Raw genomic sequence first — 18,863 nt, 5'->3', positions numbered from 1 at the left:
CCATTTCAATATTTTATACTGATAGAGCAATGTCCATTATAGGGGGCCCATTACTGGATCCACGTCCATTACCGGGGGCCCATTAGTGGAGCTTTGGTGTCCATGACTGGAGAAAAAAAGCATAGTTTTAATTTGTTAATTATGTGGAAACTCATTGCAGTATCTTTGATACAACACGCCTAAAACATGAAAGGCGGATAGGACTTTCATCTTTTAACACGCTAAGCGGAGAGAGTTTACATGTACAAGGGAAATATCATAAATACTCCAAATTTCCTCTTAAATGTCCCATGACTGGTGCTGTTACTATATGTCCTTGCTAATCCAATCCTGCCTGGGTAGATTAAGTACTTTAGTTTTGGTAATCTTACTACTGTTTATGCAAGCGAGGATTCGTTTTTCTAATACGGAGTATTCATGGTGTTCGTTTGCTGATTACTGATACTGATTTCATTTATTTTACTATATAACTCATCGTAGTTTATTGCATCATATTCTACGCGTCCGACTGCTTTTGTCTTATAGTTTTTGACTTCTAAGTACAACTGTTTGTGATCAGACAAAGGCGATTCTATGATTGCCAAATGGAAGTCGTTTCCTGTCAAGTTTGTGAAAATGTGGTCAATTATGGATTTTGACATACCGGCATCGCGAGTTGAGTGTGTCTCTTCTATTTTATTTAAAAATGTATAGCCATTTTCTTCTATAATATCTTTATATTCGTTAGTCTTCCGATCTGGATTGAGGAGGTTGAAGTTGAAATCTCCAAACATTAAGGTTCTTGATTTTTGCAGATGCTGAGAAAGGATTTCGAAGAATGGTTGGATGTTAACACGTTCCGGCTTTCTGTAACTTCAATTAATCGCTATTGCGCTCCGCTGTGTAGCGTTTATCGATATATAACATGATTAAAATCGACTTTTCACATCCCTAAAAGAGCACACATCTACGCTTTTACGCACACATACACAGCCTGGGCACACCAAAAAAGGCAACACTTGATTTGAAGTCCATCTTGTCAACAGTATGGTTGTCCTTTTTTGACAAACGGCATTTTTAAAAGAGCGAGGAGAGAGAAATGATACTAGTTGCTGCGCCGTGAAAGAGAACAGAAAACGTTGGGCCCTTGGATTTTGAAATATAAAATTGCTTGTCTATGAATATAATTCATGTAAATTTTGAAACGTTTTTCATCGAAAAACCTCGGAGTAATTAACAAGGTTATATCCTCTAAGTCGAAAAACACTTCATCTATAATCCCCAAAGGACTCGCATCTAGGTCATACTTGTAAAAAAAAAAACTATAATCCCCCAATAAATGTGAATTAGTCCATGTATTGTTTAAATAATTACATTTTATACAAATACATACGTTTCAGTGAAGCATACGCTTGAATAAACAATCGGTTATTTTTAATAACAGTCCGTGTATATTCAGGTAGACATTTCGAGACACCTAACCTTAGTGGGTTAGCATTCAAAACTTCGCAATTATTGTTCTCGTTCCAGAACGATGATGTTTTATCAAGATTTGTTAATTTAATCTCAATATGTTATTGTTGTAACAATTATATACGGTTAAGTGATATTGCTATGGATGATGAGTGTAAGGAGTACAGAAGAAGTAAACCACAACAAAAGCTGTATAAACCTGGCAGTGGACCGTTGCGCCGATCTGGTAATGGTTTTGATGGAAAAATGGATTCATACGAAGTAGAAAACGGGGCCAGAGCTCGAAGTCACTACGGATCTCATAATTCTGTTAACGATTTAGACGTAAACGCTAGTGGCAGGGAGCACATAAACCGCCATAAGAAGCCTGAACAACAACTGTACGTGCCTAAGCCCAGCGAGTCGGGGTATGATATGGACCGACAGACCAAGGCGCCAATGCGGGGTGACAATAATTCTAGTCAGTATATGAATAGAAGAATGTCAAATAAACATGACAATAAGCATGGCTTCAATAGTGCATCAGGGTCTAGGGGAGGCTCCAGGAGAGATAGATCATATGCAGAGTATCAAAACAAAGACAGTACAAATAATGATATTAATTATAATAGACATTATAGACAGGTCTCTGAACCTAGGGCCCAGTCACCAACACATCCAGCCCATAAGGTGAAAAATGTTGACAGAAACAGGGATAGTAGAAGTATGGAGGCATCTGCAGGGCGGCAACTATCAGGATCTGGGGCTAAACCACCTACAGGCAGGCGCAACTCAGCAGGATATGCTACTGATTCATCCCGCCCTAAGTACATGGTAAACCTAGACAACATACCACCAAGATTTAGGAAAAAGTTTTTAGAACAGTCCGGTCATCATAGTTTTGACAGTATGGATCAAAAAAATAAGCAGTTTTCAAATTATTCCGGACAATCTAATTATAATCAGGGACCATATACTAACACCAACTCCAGCTGGTCCCAAACCCTACCTTCAAGAGGCCGGGGGCGCCTCAGAGACAATGACAACTTTGACAGAGAAAAATTCATCAATTCTTACTTGAAGAACTATGAAGTACAAAATTCAAGAAGATCAACCCCAAGCAACTCGTATCTGAACTTGAGTGAACCAAATGCAAGCGATGATCTAAACCTTAATGAGAGGGAAACACTGAACCAGAAAAGCTCTTATGATTATAGTAAGAAACTTTGTTTTAAAGTTTAATATCATTTTAATTTGCTACTTCAGATGTAAATATATTTTTGTATTTCTTTAGTATTTTCTAAATGAACATTGTTTACATATACCATTTAAGTTCATTACTTCCTGTGAGAATAATTTCATTTCCTGTTTTGATGTCATACACCTACTTAATCAGCTACAATAAAAAATGTTGTCTATAATTTACATTGCAGCACCAAAAAATGGAATTATAAAAGCAAACCATGGAAATACTGCCTACCATGAGGAGAACCAGCAGCATGATTCTGACACACAAGATGATACTGAAGCTATTTCACACAGCTCATCAAATCTGCTTGACATGACAAACTTGGTAATTATAATTCTCACAATGTCTATAGGAAACAACCTATAAGTCTTTAAAGATTGCTTATACTGGAGAAACTTATACCAATACCACCAAGACTTGGGTGGCTAGTGGTTATGGCATGCACCCACATTATATCATATTAGGTAGAACAATGGAAAATAGTTGAGAATATTATGAGAAAGATGAGGAACAGTTTAATTGTTGATGTCATTTATAATTGATGGGCAAATTACCTTTTATTTCCATAATATGTAAAAATGTCACTAAATGTTTTTTCTTCATGATTTGATGATGATGATGACAATTGGTTGAATATTATATAATCTTCTTCCTCATTCCTCATGCATGATATGATGTTTTTGCTTATATTTGTGTTATAAATGTGTTTCTTTTCTCATATGTCTCATAGGTGTATACTTAAAAGCTACTTAATTTTTAATGCTATTTGTCAATAAATTAATTCCAAATGGGTTTGTAACCTACCTACTATAACCTAATAATTGTCAAATTATTAAATAATAACTAGGATTGGACGGAGGAGGTGGAGAAGAATATTAAACTGGACGACATGTGTGACACCTCCACTAGTTTCTCTCAGAACATACAACACAACACACCACAACCAATCACAGTGCCACAGGAAGTCAAACCTAGCGAGCCAAGGGAGTCCAAGAGAAGATCCCGAAGAAGAGACAAGAGGTTTGTATTCTTTGGGTAATCTACAACTGCTTACAAACATAGCATGGCATTGGGTACAAATGCTTGCAGATATTGACTTGTATACTTCATAAAGACAGCTCTTATGAACACTACAAAGTGGGCCAGTTTGTTGGTGCGCAAATGGCGTTTGTGCACATTTTCGTTGGTACGCATGTTCGCTCGGTATTATATGAAAGGCCCTATACTTACGTTTGAAATCTTTGCTTGCAAAGCGAAAGTTGTAGTTTTTATATTATTATTTCTGTTTGTTTATTATTATTATTCCGTTGAGTTCATTAGAGACCATGGATTAATAATGGCTGCTTCTCTACAAACAGTTACTATGCTACAAAAATAAATTAGTGGTGGTTATCTCATAAAATGACCTCATTATAATATAAACCTTTAAGTTTCTATGAATTAAAGGTGATTCTATTTATGTGGTTCTGGTTTTCAATTATAATAGGTATTACATTCAAAAAAATGCATGTAAAGTTAGATATGTGACATTCCACGGCAAAAGGTACCTTATGGCGGCTGGCGCTTACGTCCCATAGCGCCGCAATAATATTGGAGCGGCGTTAATAATAGCGTAAGCGCCAACCGCCATAAGGTACCTTTACCCGTGGGACGTCACATATAAAGTGATGAGAAATATTATTAAAATGCCATCTAATTAAACTTTCTATTTTAGAGAAACCAAACTTTGGTGAAAGTATAATATGTGTTATAACAAATATTTTTCCTTATAGAAGTTCAAGTAGAGGGCAAAGAAATTCAGAGAAAAAGGCTGAACGCAATAGAAAGGACAGTAACGTGAGCATTCAGCACGAAGCCGTAACGTCCAGTCTAAAGAATCGCGACAGAGAACGGAGAGACAGTTACAAAAGTAATCGCTCTTCCACTATTGGTAACAGCAGGGATGATTTGGATCATTGGAGATCTCTAAGGTCGTACAGCAGGGAACAGAGTACAGAAGGGTAATTATATCATTTTTAGTTTTTACGTTTTCATCGAAAAAGATCACTTATAGGTAGGTACATATCAAAATTATGCTACCTTTTTAATATGTATGTATAGATAGGCATTAATGAAAAATATTATTAATGACTTTCGAATTATAATTTTTTGTATCAAACAATGAGACATAAAATAAAATGCTAATTGCACATTTGATGGGCCGCGAGGAATGTCCGCCTGGAGGGGTAGGTAGTAGATATAACGGGCCTGGTAAAGGTCACATGTCAATGATCCGCTATCCAGACAGTGCCGACAAAACGCACACAAGAAAAGGTGGGACTTTTTAGGGTTCCGTAGGCAAATGGCAAAAAACGGAACCCTTATGGATTCGTCATGTCTGTCTGTCTGTCTGTCCGTGTATGTCACAGCCACTTTTTTCCGAAACTATAATAACTATACTGTTGAAACTTGGTAAGTAGATATATTCTGTGAACCGCATTAAGATATTCACACAAAAATAGAAAAAAAAAACAATAAATTTTGGGGGTTCCCCATACTTAGAACTGAAACTCAAATTTTTTTTTTCATCAAACCCATACGTGTCGCGTATCTATGGATAGGTCTTCAAAAATGATATTGAGGTTTCTAATATAAATTTTTTTCTAAACTGAATAGTTTGCGCGAGAGACACTTCCAAAGTGGTAAAATGTGTGTCCACCCCCTGTAACTTCTAAAATAAGAGAATGATAAAATTAAAAAAATATATATGTGACGTTCCACGGGAAAAGGTACCTTATGAGGGTTTCTAGTTTCGGAGATATTAAATGTTTTGTAAAGAGGTGAAAAAATGCTCAATTTTTTTTTATTGTGTGATCTGAAACCTTAATGCCTAACGTTTGTTTACCTGTTTTTATTTTTGTTATAAGTTAGTTATAAGCCTAGTAATGTCGTCTCAGAGTTTAGTAGAAAAGGTACCTTATGGAAAAAAGATTGAAAATTCCCAAAAAAACTAGTCAATACGGGAAAAGAAGTTTGGTAGAGAACTGTATTAGCATTCTGCAAAACTAATTTGATAATTTCAGTTCTGGTTGGGGCGCCTCGCAAATATTATAACCGTACATAGACCGACATCACAAATCCAAGTAGACTGCTATTATACCAAAGTTACTCTCGTCAAGTCTTTCTTAACTAGAATAATCTTCATTTGTGACGTCCCACGGTCAAAGGTACCTTATGGCGGGTATGGAGTTATGCATACCCCAGTAATCTACAATAAATAAGCTATCGATAACACAAAAGATCAACCTTCTAGGTTGCGTAGTTACAGAGATATGATTTTTTGAAAATAATGTTGTGAAATGAGCAACTTTACGATAGAGAAGTTTTAAGTTTAGCCGCCTAAAAAACTATGTTCCTGAAATAAGTTACATAGTTGACTACAAATAATAATGCCTTATATATCTGAGATTAAAAAAATATTGCGACTTGTTCTGTAATGCAAATAGAAACTTTTGATATCGACTGATTTATGTGTATACTAACCAATCTCTTGAAAATAAAGTTTTATTTCATTTTCACGATTGATTGCAATGAGCTCTCAAGATTTAAATTTTATCTATTAGAAAACGACACTGACAGACAGTTTAAGCAAAAAACAATACCGATTTAGAGGTGAAAATGTATTTTCTGACTTTTTCATATAAAATCACAAAATTGAATATTTTTACTTTTAATGTGACACACAATCAATTTTTCTGAGCACATATAAAAGAAATTCTGTCATTCAAATGAAATAAATCCTAAAACCCCAACTAAATACTATATTTAACCCCTTATGCCACTTTAAACTTACATAACAATAACAGTATTTGCTCCATACATTTACGAAAAGGTACCTTATGGAAATAAATCTAATAATACATCACTACAAAATATCAATCATATTATAGTTTATCTTTTATGAATAGAAAATATTAATTTACATTAAACTGCCCCCAATTTAATTAGTTCTTCGTCATAATAATCTTAAAAAAGACCAATAATTTGTATGTAATGAAAAGGTACCTTGTGGTCAAGTTACATGATGAGGCATGATGATGATGGAACAGTTAGGATAAACTAATAATATTTTGGGGTTAAGATGGTATAAATCGTCTATTTCTTATCAATAATATATTTCGGTTGCTATTGAAGATAAGCGGCATTGAGGTTCAATGACCTCAGATATTCCATAAGGTAATGCGTCGGGTATTGGCATTTTTCAGCAAACCAATGGCTGATTTACTGCATGCGACCAAACCAAATGAAGATTATTCTAGTTAAGAAAGACTTGACGAGAGTAACTTTGGTATAATAGCAGTCTACTTGGATTTGTGATGTCGGTCTATGTACGGTTATAATATTTGCGAGGCGCCCCAACCAGAACTGAAATTATCAAATTAGTTTTGCAGAATGCTAATACAGTTCTCTACCAAACTTCTTTTCCCGTATTGACTAGTTTTTTTGGGAATTTTCAATCTTTTTTCCATAAGGTACCTTTTCTACTAAACTCTGAGACGACATTACTAGGCTTATAACTAACTTATAACAAAAATAAAAACAGGTAAACAAACGTTAGGCATTAAGGTTTCAGATCACACAATAAAAAAAAATTGAGCATTTTTTCACCTCTTTACAAAACATTTAATATCTCCGAAACTAGAAACCCTCATAAGGTACCTTTTCCCGTGGAACGTCACATTTGGTTTGGTCGCATGCAGTAAATCAGCCATTGGTTTGCTGAAAAATGCCAATACCCGACGCATTACCTTATGGAATATCTGAGGTCATTGAACCTCAATGCCGCTTATCTTCAATAGCAACCGAAATATATTATTGATAAGAAATAGACGATTTATACCATCTTAACCCCAAAATATTATTAGTTTATCCTAACTGTTCCATCATCATCATGCCTCATCATGTAACTTGACCACAAGGTACCTTTTCATTACATACAAATTATTGGTCTTTTTTAAGATTATTATGACGAAGAACTAATTAAATTGGGGGCAGTTTAATGTAAATTAATATTTTCTATTCATAAAAGATAAACTATAATATGATTGATATTTTGTAGTGATGTATTATTAGATTTATTTCCATAAGGTACCTTTTCGTAAATGTATGGAGCAAATACTGTTATTGTTATGTAAGTTTAAAGTGGCATAAGGGGTTAAATATAGTATTTAGTTGGGGTTTTAGGATTTATTTCATTTGAATGACAGAATTTCTTTTATATGTGCTCAGAAAAATTGATTGTGTGTCACATTAAAAGTAAAAATATTCAATTTTGTGATTTTATATGAAAAAGTCAGAAAATACATTTTCACCTCTAAATCGGTATTGTTTTTTGCTTAAACTGTCTGTCAGTGTCGTTTTCTAATAGATAAAATTTAAATCTTGAGAGCTCATTGCAATCAATCGTGAAAATGAAATAAAACTTTATTTTCAAGAGATTGGTTAGTATACACATAAATCAGTCGATATCAAAAGTTTCTATTTGCATTACAGAACAAGTCGCAATATTTTTTTAATCTCAGATATATAAGGCATTATTATTTGTAGTCAACTATGTAACTTATTTCAGGAACATAGTTTTTTAGGCGGCTAAACTTAAAACTTCTCTATCGTAAAGTTGCTCATTTCACAACATTATTTTCAAAAAATCATATCTCTGTAACTACGCAACCTAGAAGGTTGATCTTTTGTGTTATCGATAGCTTATTTATTGTAGATTACTGGGGTATGCATAACTCCATACCCGCCATAAGGTACCTTTGACCGTGGGACGTCACATATATGATGTACATTACCATGCAAACTTCCACCGAAAATTGGTTTGAACGAGATCTAGTAAGTAGTTTTTTTTAATACGTCATAAATAGTAAACCGCAATTTTATTATGTTACTTGCTGCTATGGAACCCTTCATGGGCGAGTCCGACTCGCACTTGGGGGTCATCCATTAATTACATCACACGTTTAGGGGGAGGGAGGGGGTCAAGAAAATGTGACATGTTGTGACAAGGGGGAGGAGGAGTCACAAACTTTGTGACGTCACTTTAACTTCATCAGTAACCGAAAATTTATTTAAATTATTTTAAATGCTAATATACATTTAAATAACAAGTTTTTGAAACGATAATCGTTTTTATTCGTTTAATTTTATTTCTTAGTCAGTTTTGGGTTATAAATTTACTAATATTTCTTTTGTCAAAAATATTTTTTTTAAATATTAAATAAATATTTGCCGATTTCGTTGAACAAATGTGACGTCACACCAGGGGGGAGGGGTTTGCCAAATGTGACCAAGTGTGACAAGGAGGGGGGGAGGGGTAAAAAAACCTAGAAATTCGTGTGACGTAATTAATGGATGACCCCTTGGCCGCTTTTTTATATCAAGCGTTAATTGAAGTGAAAAAGTAGTGCAGTGTTGGTATGGTCAGGCGATTAAAAAACTACTTTATACTCACCATTATACCTACAAAACAGCTGTGGAGTTTTAACTTGAACAATCGGACTTTTGCCGCCAACATCGAAATTCGAAATTTCGTCTAATTGCCTCTCGCTCGAATACGCAAGAGCGATAGAGTGGCAAATAGACGAAGCCAGGCAAGCTCGGTTGCGATCAGCTGTTTGTAGTATTTCAGTGTATCTAAAATCTAGTAAATGGAATTGCATGACAAACAAACTATGGTTTGGCTAGAGTCATCTGTCAGCGCAGCATAGGCAGAGAAAATTGTACTGTCTTTTTCATATCCTAATATTATGAATAGAAAATAGAAAAACAGGGATGATTTTTTTTTTCTTTCTATGGTCACGGACAAAACTTGTTTATCAGACTATAGTTGTCCAGCATCAAATATTTTGACAGGGAATATAGCGGTTCTGAATAATCGAAATTAAACTTTCGTGAGACATATTTTAAACTGTTTAGACGACAACGGTTTCACTCACTTGAATGTTTAGTTTTTATTATAGCGGGTCCTTCCTCAGGCTCGAGTGCTCGCGGAGGATGCACTTCGTGCACTCAAATCTGAATAGTTCTATTATTTTTGCATCATTCGTCAAGTAATTGAGTTTCGTGATTTCGCAGGAGGATAGTATCGCAGTGCAACAGCCGGGACGTGTCGGCGCACCGCGCGCTTAGCCCGAGGGACCACGATGGCTTCCGAGTCCCTGCCGCTGTTGCGAAGAACTCTTTATGGTCGTCGAATAATCAGGTACCTGATTACAATTTTTGCTAACCCATTTCTATGAATCCTATATGGAAATGGGTTCTCAATTTGGTTTAATATTTTAAATTATCGGTCAAAATATAATTTTTATAAAAATCTGGTGTTGATGAAGTTTAAATGTGTTTTCTGGTGAATTGAAGGAGAGCTAAAAACTTAACAGACACAGATCTATTCATGGTATAATTATCGCTCAATCTTTCATGAGTAAAAATAAAAAATCATATCCCTTTTTTGTCTTATTAGTCTTATTACAGATAAAGTATGGTACTAGAATTGTAAAGACAGCATGAATTCTCTCAGAATTGTCACTTTAAACCGTGGGTCGGTTCATCTCTTACAGAAAAAAGTAACAAACGGCGGCTGGGGGCACACGCGCACGCCCAGCATCGAGCGGCGGGCGTCGCCGGCGCCGGCGGGGGTGGCGGGGGAGGCGGCGGCGGCGGGGGAGGGCGGCGGCGGGCGGCGGCGCGCCGGCAAGCGCTCGGGGCGGCGCCGCCGCAACGCGGAGAACATCGCGCCGCCCGTGCCCCAGCCGCCCGGCGCCACGCCCGCGCCCACCACCATCAACTGGCGGGAGGAGATACTCGAATCCAAGAAGCACACGTGAGACCGCCTTCTCTTTTAAACTCCTTACGAATAACTTGACACTTTCAAGCGCAAAAAATAGCCGAAGCAGTGAGTTCGAGCCTCCTCGGCACATATTTTTATGGTCTTAATCAGTATAATTCGGAAAAAAAAAATGCAAAAAGAGAATCAACACTTATTTTGTTTTTAACGTACAGCGAGCTGCTGCAAAACTACATGCACACGTTATGTGTGGAATCCATTCATTAAGTGGCCATATATTTTAGATGCACCTGAGTGTACATTGGGTAAAGCCGGTAAATGGTTAAAAGTCTAAGGGCCGATTGCTTAGCGCAACACTCATAGCTATTTAGTGTAGTAATGATGCAAACATACATTTCTTTGTTCTAAACGTAAACACTATAAACGAATGTCGCGGTCCAGTGACACATTCACGCCCTTTCAACAATGGGGGATCTAAGTATGTCAAGTGCTTGAGTACAATGGATTACTATACGCTGACTCCAATCGTTATTGATCTTTTGCTGACTTTGTGTTATTAATTTATTTGGCAGGTTAAACAACCATAGGTATTAATATAAATACAAAAGTTACTCTGGCATTTTCTCTGTCTGTCAATTGTTCATGCTTTAGCCCAGCGGTCGGCAACCTTTTAGCAGCCAAGGGTCACATAGTAGTTAACAAAGTTGACGCGGGCCGCACTTTGTTAATATTTATGACTTTATCAGACATTGTCGTTTGTCAATACATACAAAATAGCCAGGGAGGATCGCGGGCCGCCTGTTGCCGACCGCTGCTTTAACCGATATCGATGAATTTATAAGTTTTACAGGAAGATGCGTTATGTTTTATTTTGTTATAGAGCACCTGAAAACACCCATCAAAGGAACAGGCTTAACAGCGTCATGTCCGACAAATCGATATCGGAAACGTCCACCTCGCAGCCGGGGCTGTTAATATTGCCGCAAAGCTCGCATTTACCTAAAGACCAAAGGTATGTTTTATAAGTTTATATCGTCAGGGGACAACCAAAACTCACTAATTACCACCACAAGTTCATAGCCATAGTGAACCATATCAATATTAAAACAAAGTCGATTTTTGTTTAATTTTATTTGTAATTAGTGAGTTTTAGTTGTCACCTGACGATATTATAAGGTAGAAAATAGCTGTAGCCACATAATGGATGTACACTTTGACCACATCAATAAAAAAAAAATCTCCCGCTCCTGCTTAAGTAGCTAAAAATGTATAGCCTAATGCCTGTGATATTTAATGTCTGCGGTTAGATTGTAAACGGTATACGTGAATGTAATTAAGGTGTTTACCTTTAAGTCATTGTTACGCCTAGCGATAGTAAATAGTAATCTTAATGATAGTGTACACAGTTGTTGGTGAACGATGAATCAATAAATATAAAAAAAATAAGAAAAAACGTGATTGAAACTTTCCATAGCCCGGTCATGTTTTGCTACTTTGGTGGTCCTCATATTGGAGCGGATCTGCACGCTGGTCCGGTATTAGGGCGAGACATCGCTACATACATGCATAGCGCTGTCTCGCTCACACCCCGGATCGAATCAGTGTGATACCCACATTTAACGTATTCACTGCCAGCGTGCGTGCTACATTCGCACGGAAGTTATACGTATTTTCCGCTTTGTAGCGAAAATCGCCTACGAACTGAGAACCCGCCTACCGGGGCGTTGGCAGTGTATGTGTTAAGAGTCGATAAATCGATGGATATTATTAGTAGACGTGGAATGTTTCGACTTAAGGCCAATAAGGCTTGTAAAATAATAATACATTTAAAATTTGTTTCAGTCGCGGTGGCTCGGTTGAAAATCAGAAAACACTGTACGATTATCATAATCCATCCAAACCAATTATAGTACAAACTAGTCCAACACAAATGAATTCAAGAATGGAAAGAGGTAAGTGTGTGAATTGAATTGAAATAATGTACGGTGCGTGCGCCACTACTTTCGGAATTTTGAAGTTCCTGGTGTACAATAGATAGCAGGTTTATTAGAAAGATTTTATTTAACTTGCCCTGTTAGTTAGTGTGGGTCAAATCTTGGTTGCTAAATTTGACCCACTTCCCGATTTCCGATTAGGCTGAAGTTTTGCATACAAATCGGATGACAATGCAGTACGAGATTATGATATTTATCATGTGTAGCATTTTAGGGTGCATATGATACGTGCATGCACCACTAATGATGCACGACCCCATATAAACTTAAAGCATTGCCAAAATGTACACGTGTGAGCTAGGTCTTTTTTATTTGCATCAAAAGGTTCACAGCCAGTATGTGCATGCAAATAAAAAAGACCTAGCTCACACGTGTAAATTTTGGCAATGCTTTAAGTTTATATGGGGTCGTGCATCATTAGTGGTGCATGCACGTATCATATGTACCCTAAAATGCTACACATATGATGCATGCACAATTGCACAGGGAACGTGTTATGATAACGGAGCTGATATGATGGAGACAGGAGGTGGCCATGGGAACTCTGTGATAAAACAAGGCAAACGAATTATGTTCTGGGGCTGTTAGAATTGTCTCGATGAGTGTCAGTTGCCTGTAGAAAAAAGTACATCAGTGCCATGTTTAACAAAAGCTTGTAACTTGTAATACAAGTGGAAGTCCCTTTCTAACAAAAGCTGTCAAAAAGGGACTTCCACTTGTATTACAAGTTACAAGCTTTCGATAAACAGGGCACAGCTATAAAAGCTTGTATCAAAAATGTTTTTGTTGCCACTTAATATGTTTAAAGGGATGTCAGAGTGCGGAGGCAGGAACGAATCGGGTGACTTCCGCGGAGCGCGACACCGAGAGCTGCTGCAACAGGTGGACCGCGCCGACGCCGTGCTGCACGCGCGCTCGCTGCTCGGCCCCGTGGCGCTCGACCACTGGCACGAGGTCGCCGACACTAGGTACTCTCCACTCATTAACGTATATATCTATGGACTGGCCTTACGGGCACTAAAAATGGTACTAGTTTAGCGGTGTGACTCACGAATTCCAGCCAATCGTGCAGTCTAACGCAACTAGTTGCGACCAATAGCGCGCGTGATGCGAACTCACCAACCAATCGCGCGTGTGATGCGAACTCATCAACTAATCACGTTGTACCGGTGTCACACCGCTGTACTGGCCCCTGTAATGCCTCATTATTCTTGCCCGTAAGGCCAGTCCCTAGATATCTATGTCAATGTCTCCACTATAGCTTTTTTGCAAATATGCAACAATTATGAATCTAATACGATCATTTATATTCTTCTGCTTTCATAAGTAATAGTTACTGATTTTTAAAAAGAGTCTTTCAATTAAAAGACATGTCAAGATCGCTTACCTTCTTTCTAATGCTAAAAAAAAATGAACTATAGTTCAGGGGTCAGCAAACTTTTGAGAAACTAAAGGAAGTAGAAATCACCAGTTTTAGGCATCTCCAAGAGTCGCCAATGTTGTTTTCACTGGTCTAATAAATGACTCTTAAGTGTTAATGTTTTGGGAGGCTCGCGCTTTTCCGACCCCTGCACTCAGCAGTAGACGGAGCGCGACTGACTGATGTCAAAGATTGTATAGAAATACTTCCGATAAATTCAATATCCAGGAAGGAAAATCGGGACTATGTTTGTATGGAGAAGCGGTCTATCCTCCTAACCTCGTTGGTATTAATATGACCTTAACCTTTTTTATTTTTCCAGGATATTTTTACAAGACGCCCTCAAGAAACTTCTAATGTCCGATCTCAAATACTGCCAAGCTGAAAACGTAGAGCACAACTTTTGGAAAATTTTGTATTACAATTTCATAGAAAAATTAAGAAGAAATTTAACACAGGTTTCGCCAGAAGACAAACTGAAATCAGTCAAGTTAATAAACATAATTATCGAAGAAGGAAATGATTATTTCGAGAATCTCGTTCAATTGTTGGAGAAGACTTACAAGTTTAATACTGACGATTTCATCAATGACAACCACGTCTTGCCACCGAAAGGGCTCGGCTTCACCGGGCTAGCCTTAATATCTGTACAAAAACTGTATATTTTCTTGGGCGATTTGACGAGATACAAGGAGCAAATCAATGAGACTAATAATTTTGCTAAGAGTAAATTTTGGTATACGAAAGCTCAACAGATCAATCCAAAGAATGGGCGACCATATAATCAGTTAGCTATATTAGCGGTTTATGCTGTAAGTACTACTTATATATTTAAAAAATCCATGACTATGACGTATGTGGGTTGATTAATCTATATTGTAATCATTTGTATTTCAGAGGAGAAAATTAGATGCAGTTTACTATTATATGAGAAGTTTAATGTCGTCGAACCCGTTTGCCTCAGCAAGAGAAAGTTTGTTGTCATTATTTGATGAAAATAGGAAAAAAGTAAGTATATGATTTAAATATTTTTCATTTATTTAATTTTTCTCCATGTAATAAGAAAAAGGCGAAGGAAGATAGTGTGAGGTGTATTCGGGCAATTGCGAATGTCGAAAACCGTGGGATGATTCTGAAAAGGGGCTTAAAAATATTATATGATGGAGTTTTGGGTGATTTTTATCTGATTTTTGTAACTCCGACATATGAAATTACTCGAATACAACTTACCTATATTTTTCGCTTACGTATTAGTAAAGATGTAGTACATAATTGTTTTCCATCGTATTTTCTCATGCTTCTTCAGTCAACCTGAGTACTTTTTGTACCGAGACTGAAATAGTAGGACACGTTCGTACGTTTCCGTGAAAATACGATGGAAAATAATTATGCACTACATCTGTATGTACGTAGTTCCTATACGATTAGGTAGGTTAGGTATAGGTAAACAGTAGGTGCTACTCTTCAATCAATAGTTTCTTCTAGGGCATCGTTCGAATCCCGCTTTACGCTTAGGGGACACTCCTGTGTGAAAGTCGTGACACAATATTATGTAACATAATATTTCAGTACGAAGCCGCGGAAAGGAAGCGTCGGGCCGCAGCGGAAGGTGCCCAGACGACGGAAAATGGCGACAGCACGCACGGGCCGCGGCGGGAGGTGTGGGTGCGCCCGAGCGGGCATCGCACCACGACGGTGCAGCACGACTTGTTGGAGGAGCGACTCGCGAACATGACTCCTGTTGAGGTATTTACATTTGATTTTTTTGAAGTGGGAGGGTTTGGTAGAACGCAACTAACACGTTAGAAAATAACGGAACTGTTGCACATCGAGAAATGTGCGATCGAGCGCTGAGGAATCTTTGACGACTCTTTGGAAGATTGGCTCGCTACTGTGGTTGAGATAACCCTTGGTAGAGATTATTGAGAGATCTAGGTTAGGTTAGGCCGTTACATGAACTGACAAATGGTACGATAGATTATTTGTATCCATTTCTTAGTTTCATCTAAGATTTTTTTGGTTAGATGTATAAAAAAATAATGTATTATGAAAATAGCAATGTATGGAATGTCTGTTTTGTTACAGTTAAACAAAAACTTCATTACGAGCTACTTACACGTGCACGGCAAACTCATCACTAAAATTGGGTAAGGATTATCATACTTATATATCGCTCCAGCATACTACAAAAACGTATGAAGATGCAAGTTTTCTTCGTCTAAAACTTTAAGCTACCGATTGTTTATACAAATAAGAACTTGTTTAAATAGGCTAGATGACTACTTTAGGATCAAATATCTATATGGGACCCATTGCATTAAAGCAATACAAAAGTCGGAAATGATAGTCAAAGTCCGACAGTCGTACTTCACTCGCGAAACGCCCCGAACAAAACGATATGTGACCGTGACGTCAAGGTCACAGAGAGTCCATCTTGAAGTATGAGTGGTATGAACAAAACAAGAAAATTGCGATTTTGTCGGTGAAATATTGCGTTTATGTATATAGTTCCCATACAATCTTTTTTTGTATAAAATGTGAGGAATCGAATGGTATCGTTATTTTTGTCGTTTTTGGAAGTTGAAAAGAAGTTTTGTATTATAGTCCGGTGGCCGGCTGCATGAAACAAACCTCATCAAAAAATAGAATATACCTACCCTGTAGAGGTACCTGACATTTAGTAGCTTCCAACGCACTTGGTCGGCCTAGGCTTAACCTGGCAGATTTTGTACAAATGGCAAAAACGTTGGACAAAAATTCATCAAAAAAAACCTCATCGAAAAATAGAATGAAACTTGTATGGTAGGATACCTGACCTTGAGGACAGTAAAAAAAAATTGGTCGGCCTCACCTTAGCCTGGCAGTTTTTGCAGTCCGACCAGATTTATTGGGTCACGTGAGAGCTACAATTTACCTCATCGAAAAATAGAATGAAACAAACGGATTATAATAGCTAAAATAAGCCTGTTGACGTATGTCTTGGTCGGCCTCACCTTAACCTGGCAGTTTTTGCAGTCCGACCAAATTTATTAAAAAATCATCAAAAATTTTTTATCGAAAAATCGTATGAAACTTGTATGGTACGATAGCTGCCTTTGAGGACAGTAAAAAAAAAGTGGTTGGCCAAATCCTGTGTTGGCAGGTTCCTGTGTCCGACCAATTTTGTGGTACCACGTGAGAGCTACAATTTACCTCATCGAAAAATAGAATGAAACAAACGGATTATAATAGCTAAAATAAGCCTGTTGACGTATGTCTTGGTCGGTCTCACCTTAACCTGGCAGTTTTTGCAGTCCGACCAAATTTATAAAAAAAACATCAAAAATTTTTTATAGAAAAATCGTATGAAACTTGTATGGTACGATAGCTGCCTTTGAGGACAGTAAAAAAAAAAGTGGGCGGCCAAATCCTGTGTTGGCAGGTTCCTGTGTCCGTCCAATTTTGTGGTACCACGTGAGAGCTACAATTTACCTCATCGAAAAATAGAATGAAACAAACGGATTATAATAGCTAAAATAAGCCTGTTGACGTATGTCTTGGTCGGCCTCACCTTAACCTGGCAGTTTTTGCAGTCCGACCAAATTTATAAAAAAATCATCAAAAATTTTTTTATCGAAAAATCGTATGAAACTTGTATGGTACGATAGCTGCCTTTGAGGACAGTAAAAAAAAAATCGGGCAAGTGCGAGTCGGGCTCGCGCACGAAGGGTTCCGTACCATATAAAAAAAAAACAAAAAAAAAGCAAAAAAAAAACGGTCACCCATCCAAGTACTGACCACTCCCGACGTTGCTTAACTTTGGTCAAAAATCACGTTTGTTGTATGGGAGCCCCATTTAAATCTTTATTTTATTCTGTGTTTAGTATTTGTTGTTATAGCGGCAACAGAAATACATCATCTGTGAAAATTTCAACTGTCTAGCTATCACGGTTCGTGAGATACAGCCTGGTGACAGACGGACGGACGGACGGACGGACGGACGGACGGACGGACGGACAGCGAAGTCTTAGTAATAGGGTCCCGTTTTACCCTTTGGGTAGGGAACCCTAAAAAGAGGTCGGCCAAATCCTATGTTGGCAGGTTTCTGTGTCCGACCAATTTTGTGGTACCACGTGAGAGCTACAATTTACCTCATCGAAAAATAGAATGTAACAAACGGATTATAATACCTAAAAAAAGAAAACATTCAGTTCAAATTTTATTCATAAATCTATCTAATATCTAAATAACGTTTTCTAACTGCACTGCTTGGTCGGACTGCAAAAACTGCCTGGCTAAGGTGAGGCCGACCAAGACATACGTCAACAGGCTTATTTTAGCTATTATAATCCGTTTGTTTCATTCTATTTTTCGATGAGGTAAATTGTAGCTCTCACGTGGTACCACAAAATTGGTCGGAAACAGGAACCTGCCAACACAGGATTTGGCCAACCACTTTTTTTTTTACTGTCCTCAAAGGCAGCTATCGTACCATACAAGTTTCATACGATTTTTCGATAAAAAAATTTTGATGTTTTTTTTATAAATTTGGTCGGACTGCAAAAACTGCCAGGTTAAGGTGAGGCCGACCAAGACATACGTCAACAGGCTTATTTTAGCTATTATAATCCGTTTGTTTCATTCTATTTTTCGATGAGGTAAAATTGTAGCTCTCACGTGGTACCACAAAATTGGTCGGACACAGGAACCTGCCACCACAGGATTTGGCCGACCACTTTTTTTTTTACTGTCCTCAAAGGCAGCCATCGTACCATACCAGTTTCATACGATTTTTCGATAAAAAATGTTTGATGATTTTTTTATAAATTTGGTCGGACTGCAAAAACTGCCAGGTTAAGGTGAGGCCGACCAAGACATACGTCAACAGGCTTATTTTAGCTAAAATTATAATCCGTTTGTTTCATTCTATTTTTCGATGAGGTAAATTGTAGCTCTCACGTGACC

At 37.5% G+C, this 18,863-nt stretch overlaps 1 protein-coding gene across 1 annotated transcript in view; it reads left to right on the top strand.

The window, feature by feature from the left end:
- Positions 1-1,316: 1,316 nt before the first annotated feature.
- LOC134793175 (telomerase-binding protein EST1A) overlaps positions 1,317-18,863 on the top strand; it is a 50,550-nt gene continuing 33,003 nt past the window's right edge. The window contains exons 1-13 of the mRNA XM_063764763.1: positions 1,317-2,647; positions 2,865-3,004; positions 3,528-3,700; positions 4,453-4,680; positions 9,797-9,923; positions 10,279-10,541; positions 11,386-11,517; positions 12,348-12,457; positions 13,308-13,467; positions 14,242-14,731; positions 14,817-14,927; positions 15,489-15,665; positions 16,005-16,066. Coding sequence (XP_063620833.1) covers positions 1,594-2,647; positions 2,865-3,004; positions 3,528-3,700; positions 4,453-4,680; positions 9,797-9,923; positions 10,279-10,541; positions 11,386-11,517; positions 12,348-12,457; positions 13,308-13,467; positions 14,242-14,731; positions 14,817-14,927; positions 15,489-15,665; positions 16,005-16,066 — 3,227 coding nt within the window. The 5' untranslated portion in view covers positions 1,317-1,593. The remainder of the gene's footprint in view (positions 2,648-2,864; positions 3,005-3,527; positions 3,701-4,452; positions 4,681-9,796; positions 9,924-10,278; positions 10,542-11,385; positions 11,518-12,347; positions 12,458-13,307; positions 13,468-14,241; positions 14,732-14,816; positions 14,928-15,488; positions 15,666-16,004; positions 16,067-18,863) is intronic.

The sequence above is a fragment of the Cydia splendana genome, chromosome 8 (genome assembly GCF_910591565.1).
Source record: "Cydia splendana chromosome 8, ilCydSple1.2, whole genome shotgun sequence".
In the NCBI taxonomy this organism is placed as follows: Eukaryota; Metazoa; Arthropoda; class Insecta; order Lepidoptera; family Tortricidae; genus Cydia; species Cydia splendana.
The sequence above is the reverse complement of the archived record's forward strand: the minus strand, read 5'-3'. Positions and strand labels throughout refer to the sequence as shown.